The 7,733-nt window shown below is 36.3% G+C and overlaps 1 protein-coding gene across 1 annotated transcript; it reads right to left on the minus strand.

Annotated features, from left to right (window-relative positions):
• Positions 1-662: 662 nt before the first annotated feature.
• LOC149169812 (heat shock cognate 70 kDa protein 1-like) lies at positions 663-1,468 on the minus strand. Its single transcript, XM_089427170.1, has 2 exons — positions 1,167-1,468; positions 663-979 (listed from the first exon to the last, which is right to left on the minus strand). Exons 1-2 carry the CDS (start codon positions 1,465-1,467, stop codon positions 672-674), a joined length of 609 nt encoding a protein of 202 aa, XP_089283296.1. The 5' UTR covers position 1,468; the 3' UTR covers positions 663-671.
• Between the last annotated feature and the right edge of the window lie 6,265 nt (positions 1,469-7,733).

Consider the following 7,733-nt stretch of genomic DNA (forward strand, 5'->3'; position numbering starts at 1 on the left):
CACCAGAATCCAAACCATACCATGCAAGAGGGAAAACTCTTACTCTTAATAAATTTATCATCCAAACCATACCATGCAAGAGGGAAAACTCTTACTCTTATAAATTTATCATACTTATAGATTATACGGAATCGCCAACAGAATGCAAACTATACAATTCAAGAGAGGAAAACTAGAGTGAAAACTACGAGATGCAAAAGAAGACTATAGTGTAAAAAAATAAAAATAAAATACTATAAAAAAACTATATCGGTTTAAACGATGTATAGAAAACTATGTATATTGTTGAAGCCTTTTAAAACGATATAGACAAAACTATATATATTGAAATGATATACATATAACTATGTATATTGAAACGATATTGAAGCCAAAATATGTATTGTGATAGATCGATGCCACATCCTTAATTTTTCGGTTAGAGAGATCCATGCCTTTGGTATTGATAAGAACAATCAAGAACTTGAGAGATCCTTGGTATTGATAATAACAGTCGAGAACTTCTACATAAAGGCCTTTGATCAGAATTCAGATGTTCACAATACTGCTTAAATCCACTTAAACAAATTGTTAATAAACGTTTTAAATGATATTAATGTGTAAGAAAATTAAATCTCGGAGTCGATGGAAAAGAGTATTTAATATTAGAAAACAAACGGGTTTCATCTGGGTTAATATTCTTCCAGAGTTCCTTGCAATAAGGACTGCACTCTGGGAATCATAGTAGACCTACCAACAAGAATCACATCATGGATCGAGCTCTTGTCCATCTTGGCGCCCCTCAGGCATTTTTCAACCGTCTCCATGCACTTCTTGAACAAATCTATCCTAACATCTGCAAAATGCTTCTCCTCCCCTTTGTATGTCACAACGATGATGGGCTTATCACCAGCTCCTGGAATGACATTGAAAGGCCATGACCCCAAATTGCTCTGAACGCACGCATCAGAGAACTTCCTTCCAATGAACCGCTTTGCATCTGCAATATGTTAACAAAACAACTCAGTATGAAAATATCGGAGTAGAACAAAAGACCCCGCAAACATACAACTCAGTATGAAAATATCGGAGTAGAACAAAAGACCCCGAAAACATATTCAATTCTGACGGAAAGAGGAAGAATGTAACAAATAAAATCGTATAGATGGTAGTTGATGATTATTGACCAAAAACTGTATTGTGGGGATTTCTGGCAACTTGGTTCTCAGCGGATTCTCCAATAAGGAGCTCTTTATCATTGAAGGCTACAACGGAGGAAGTGATTGGATTCCCGTGTTCGTTGGCGATGATCTCCACTCTGCCATTCCGCCATACTCCCACACACGAGTACGTCGTCCCCAGATCGATACCGATCTCCGGCCCCTCGCCATTTCCATTCATCTGCTCAGATTGAGCATGGCTCAGACAGGCAATTGCCAATTGAAAGATAATATGAGAAGTGATCCTACGGATTTTCGAAATATTCATACAGTCCCTACCATATTTCATTTCAAATTTTGAAATTTCCCGCTGGCTGAGTTTGAAATATGCTAGGAAGGAGTGCTACGATGGATGTCGGGTCGGGCTGTACTATATCTGCATTAATTACATTGAATACTGGAGCTTGCCGGAGGTAGAGTGATGGAGTTTCCGGAATGTCCATGGATATGTATGTCTTTCATGGTTCATGGTAGCCATAAGGTGCTGGCAACCAATAAATCTTATGCATTAATGGCCCAATAGCATGGGATTTATTGGTTGCCAACTCAAAATATCTAAAAAGATTCCATATGGGCTGAGCAGGGCGGCCCTGCCATTTTCCTTTCTTTTACCGTGCCAGGGTCCCATGCAGTTTGCAACTTGCAGCCGTGTACTGCTCTGTTCGTCCGCAGCTGGAAATTTAGCATTGTCGAGTTGCTTTAATATCTTCTCCTCTTCTTACATAATACTCTCAATATTTGCTGAAACCGACATGAGCCCACATATTCTCTACTCAGCATAGGTCCATCGGGATTTCCAACTTCTCAGATTTGTCACAGGGACTTCTGCCTATGTTGATAATAAAGGCAGCTATTTTAGTGGCCGCCATGAAGCAGACACTCTGCTCTCTTTTCCCATCGGTGGGTATCATCTCTTCACGTTACAACATGGAAGCAGTTGAATGTTCAGAAAAACTTGAAAAAAGAAAAACCAAAAACTTGTATTTAACGCAATTCACAAATAAATAAAATAAATAATATGATGTGAACTTTTTAAATGTTTTCGCAAATAATTTGATAACTTTTATGCTGTTTTCAAGAATAAATCAATAAGGTTGTGAATTAATTATAACGGAAGGCAATAGCAACTTTTAAACTGTTTTCAAGAATAAATCAATAAGGTTGACTTAATTATAACGGAAGGGAATAACTTCCCGTGAGAGTTAAAATTATATGCAACTATAAGAAGATTACATAGAAGTGGAGTGAAGTGTAATTCTGTGTTGTGTCTATAGGATATCTATATTGTTCAAATAGTATAAATATGTGTTCCGATTTAAAAGTTAAGAAGATTATATGAAGGTGTAGTGTAATTCTGTGTTATGTCTATAGGATATCTATATTGTTCAAATAGTATAAATATGTGTTTAGATTTAAAAGTTAAGAAGATTATATGAAGGTGTAGTTAGATGTAATTTTGTGTTTTGTCCATATAAAAATATAGTATAAATATGTGATTTTATTTAAAAGCTAAGCGATATTAAATTTGTAACAATTAAGCAAATAAACTTATGAAATATACATAAATAAATAAATAAATTTACTTAAGCATATATTTGGTTTTGGATAATGGACCTATCATGGGTTATGGAAGTATTAAATACATTAGTGATTTAAGTCCGCAAAACCAAAAAACACATATATGCAATTCGTGTGATATCATATTACACAGTTAACAAGGATTGCATGGACAATATGGTTTAATACGCGCATGGCCTCCGGTTGGTTAGCCGTCCTTGCCCACGCTTTGACGAGCTCGCTCTTGTATGTGGGGACATGCAGCATGTGGTTAATCCAGGAAGCTACATGTGTCTACTAATTGGTTCCAATTACTCGCGAAAATTGCCCTACTTTATGTCCGTTGATCTCCGCCAAGCGATCTGACGATGGGGAGTGTTTAGGGTTTAATCCCCTAACCAACTTTTCGTGGCCGACATTTGCTAGAGTCATTGTTGTTGTCGTTACAAGGCTTCTTGCTGCTTTACGATGGTTTGGACAGGTGAGGTTTTAGGCTGAATATTGATCCTTCTGTGGTGTGAGATGGCTGCGATGGTTAGACCTACGATGGTAGGTAACCTCGACGGACTATTAATACATGGTTTCATTTGTCAGTATTGTATGAATACATCTTTCGCTTGGGGTTTTCATCTGGTACTGAGTTTAATGGTTCGCCTCCACTAGACAGGGTTGGTTCAAGGAGCTTCTGATACTAAAGGGAATACTCTATTCCAAGGACCATTTCCGGAAGGTAAACCCTCATCAGTATAGTTTTGAATTTTTGGAAAGGCTTGCCTCTAGCTGCTAATAGGATTTAGATTTCAATTCGTTTCTTTCTTTTTAATGAAATTGTTCGTTGTCATGCAGGTGAGGTATTCAAAGAGGGAAATCTCCAAAATCAGGTAAAATGCCCCTCCTATAGGCATTTCTTTGTTAGCATATGATGTATAATTACATGCATACTAAATCCATTGTTTCAGTGTTTGTGACAGGTACTCTTACACATATGCTCAAATAGTCATATATGGCTAGGACAGCATCCCTTAAGGACTTAAAAACTTATGGCGTCCATGTTTGTGTCAAGGTTGGAACTTCTACCTTTGGTGTATGGAATTTAAGCTATAAGATGTTTAATTATTAGGGAAAGAGGGTAAGCATTGAACCGAGCTTTTAAATTGAGACTTGCATAAAGTTTTGCTTTCATTTAATTAGCAATATAAGGGTATTGGCCAAATACTGTGCAGGACACATACATGTTTTTTGTGAACAATCAGGGCTTGATCGACTATGTGTGTTTTTTAGGGTATTTTCTATATTATGTAATGTTTTGAGTTATTTAAACACAAGATAGTCTTTTAGGGTTCGGGTTATGTCAACACATTCAGGCTGTAGACCCATTTTGAATTGTAGCACGGTTCTTTAAGTTATTACTGCGAAACCTATTTAATTCGTTCCGAATGTCCTATTGTTTAAATAATAGTGTAGTTATTTTCTCTCTAAATTGTATGTTGGCCTGAGAATACCTATTTTTTCCTTGCTAAGGGTATTGGTTGTTTTGTTCGGAAAATCCAGAACGATTTCGTTAAATATTAAGCATTCCTAGATTACTACTATAATGGCATGTGGTTTAATAATTAATCCATTTCTATAGTAGCTCGGTGTCCTTTAACACAATTTATATACACATGAATTTTGGTTTAATACAGAGATAGATTCTACTGTAATCTTGTAGTGTTTCATATCGACCATTCTACAACGCTCTTATAATGTCTCATACAAATTATTTCATTGCTTTGTTATAATAAATTACTCTTACTATTTAAGAGTGTTTGAATAATTATCTATTGAATGAAAATATTCTTCCATACTTTACTAATATTAATTGTTTATTTCCTCATGCTTTGCCATAATGAATTGTCTATGGTTTCATTTGCAAAACTGGTAATTTCTACTCTCTGTAATAGTGCACTTTCAAGGAATTTCTTTCTTTAATTTATTATGTTATTTAAGTACTTCTTCTAACATAAATTCATAATGAAAAGTTCTACTCTATCATTAGATTATTTTCCACAGTCCAACATTAATTTGTAATGAATTTTTCTATAATACTTATTTGTTCAATATTAGTAACCCGTAATATCCAAAACCTTCTGGAAGGTCTCTCCTTCCAGCCATGAGGCTCACAATTATGTCCAGACCCTCCTCTTAGCACTTTATTCTATTCATAGTTGAAATAATTCCAGCCACAGTCAAGTACTTGGGCCTCCAAACTCCTGTCCCACCTCAAGTCCTATACTTTTGCTGACTGTTCTTAAGAATTCTTCCACTAGTTTATTCAACCTAACTTTAGGATCTCTCCTTGGTATTTTTTCCCCATCTAAATCTCCCTTCAAGGTAGATGGGTAACTGTGTTTTGTAACTGTTTCTTTTAATTAATGTAAATAGTTTCTATTTTTGTTAAAGTATATGGACTCCCAATTACCAATAATTTAGGTAATCAAATATACATTTCTTGGCCTTCCATCCTCAGTGATTTATTATTTAACATCATAAAGTAATAAAACTAAAGTAATAAATGGTAAAGATCAACTTAGTAACCATAGTAATTTTTATGCATCTTGGGATGTTACATCTCACCCCGCGTATGTGGAACACTATCCCTAGTGTTGTCTCCACTTTTAGAAAATAAAGCCAGATAATTTTTATTCATAAACTCCTCTTATTTTCAAGTGGCCTCATCTAGGTCAAAGTGCTTCTACTACATTTTAACATGGATGATGGATCACTTCCACAAGGTGGTTTCTCTCTGATCGAGAATACTAAGATGTTCTGCCAGAAACTCTCCTTCTGGCTTGACCTACACAAAAGAAATTCATAGTCACAACCTTTTTCAAAAGAGTCCATCCAAAATTCATATATTCCACTGAACTCATTACCTAATTATTTTCCCAATTAATGATATTGAAAGGATTATACACATATTGTTTTAGCAAAGACACGTGGAACACATTGTGGACCCAAATGTGGCTTGGTAATGCAAGCTTATAGGCCACCATCCCAATCCGTTCTAAGACTTGGAAAGGTCCACATTACTGGGGTGCTAACTTAGCACAACCCTGCCATTGTAAGGAACTTTTCTTGAACTTTACTCTTAAATATATGTGATCTCCCGGTTGAAATTCTCTGTATGTCATATTTTTTTCTGCACGCACTTTCTATCTATCTTGGGCAACCCTTAGACTTTTTTGAACCTTCTTAACAGTATCCTCCATTTCTACTAGCATGTTAGGACCCAATGCTAGCTTATTAACTAGATTATTCTAATCTATGGGCACCCTGCACTTTCTTCCATACAATATCTCAAAGGGGATCATGCCCACTGATATATGAGGACAATTATTATATGCATATTCCACTACGTGGAGATAACCTTCCCACTTCTATGGCTGCTACGTCACAAGCATGTGTAGCATGTCCTCCAGCACTTGATTTACTCGCTTGGTTTGTCCATCCATTTGAGGATGGTAGGCAATACTAAATTGCATCTTAGCACCCAATCCTAAAACAAGGGTTTTCCAGAATGTGGATGTAAATTTTACATCCCTATCAGAAATGACCACCTTGGGTATTCTGTGCAGACGAAAAATTTCCTTCATAAATATGTTTGCGATTTCCACAGTTTTGTAAGTGGATTTCATCGATATGAAGTGAGCAGTTTTACTCAATTTGTCTACTACCGCCATAATTGAGTCATGTTGCTTCCTAGTATGAGGTAATCTGATGATGAATGTAGGTTTTAACGCCGTACAGAAATTACCTTCATACGAATTATAAAACATACAAAATAAATAATGCGAGAGAAGAACACATAAAACACATATACACAGAGATTTTCCCCTGGATCCCAAAACCAGGACTACCAGCTTGATTTTTCATTATGTTCCTTTCAATGTTATAATACATATTTATACATGCTGAAGCATCCAATACCATGGACCGAAAACCATCGCATCCAATACCATGGACCGAAAACCATCGCGTCCAAAAAACAAGTGCGAAAGTCACGCAAAAAACCATAAGTGGGTCCACCCAACCTAACATAGGGTCCGAAACCAAAATTTTCCGAGGTGCTGCCCTGGACCCCATAAAGTGGGGTTACGAGTGCCCCTCAAACCCCTTGTGACCTCCCCCCGTCTAACCCCCAGTTAACTACATGGGCTAGTCGTGGAAAGAATATAACACAACCAAGCAATGAAGTCTAGAGATATGGTCTCCCATTTCCATTTCGGGATGGGTAGTGATTGCAACAAACCCACTAGATGTTGATGTTCTGCCTTCACCAGTTGACACTCCAAACATTTGGACAAGTACTCGGTAACATCCTTCCTTAACTTGAGCCAAAAATACCCTTTCTTGATGGATGAAAAGATTTTCTGGTAACCTAGGTGGCCAACACAGGGTTTCCTATGAAACTCATCCAATATCAATTATTTAACCGAATTTTGGTTAGGAACATAAATTATGTCCTTAAAAGTAAGGAAGTTGTCAGAGTTTATTTCGAAATCTGATTTTTTCCTTTTACAGCAGAGCTTCCTTTGTTTGTAGCCAAAGAAAAGTGTACTTTGGATCATTGATAGATGCTTCCTTTATGATTTCTAGAATATTCAAGTATACTTGACTGAATTGGACCTAAAATATACAATGTAATTTTTTGCTCAATGCGTCGGCCACTCAATTTTCCTTCCCTTCGAGATGTTTCATTTCAAAATAAAATTCACTTAAAAATGTTGTCCATCTTGTCCATTGAGCATTTAAGCTAGACTAGTTGAAAAAATTTGTAAGGCTATTATGATCTGTTAATAGTAGAAATTTCTTCCCCAACAGGTAAGTCACCAAATTTTAAGTGCATGCACTACCACTATAAATTAAAGGCCATAAGCGGAATATCATTGTTCACACACCAACTTCTATGATTCATAGGCAATAACCTTTCCTTCT

Source organism: Pinus tabuliformis, chromosome 4_2, assembly GCF_031772625.1.
Source record: "Pinus tabuliformis cultivar Carrire ecotype Pingquan chromosome 4_2, CPIR1, whole genome shotgun sequence".
NCBI classification, from domain to species: domain Eukaryota; kingdom Viridiplantae; phylum Streptophyta; class Pinopsida; order Pinales; family Pinaceae; genus Pinus; species Pinus tabuliformis.

Excerpts from the sequence above, each read along its gene's own strand:
- LOC149169812 (XM_089427170.1), bottom strand. The coding sequence starts at position 1,467 with ATGAATATTTCGAAAATCCGTAGGATCACTTCTCATATTATCTTTCAA. Across the intron at positions 980-1,166 it reads TCCCCACAATACAGTTTTTG|ATGCAAAGCGGTTCATTGGA; the intron begins GTCAATAATCAT and ends AACATATTGCAG.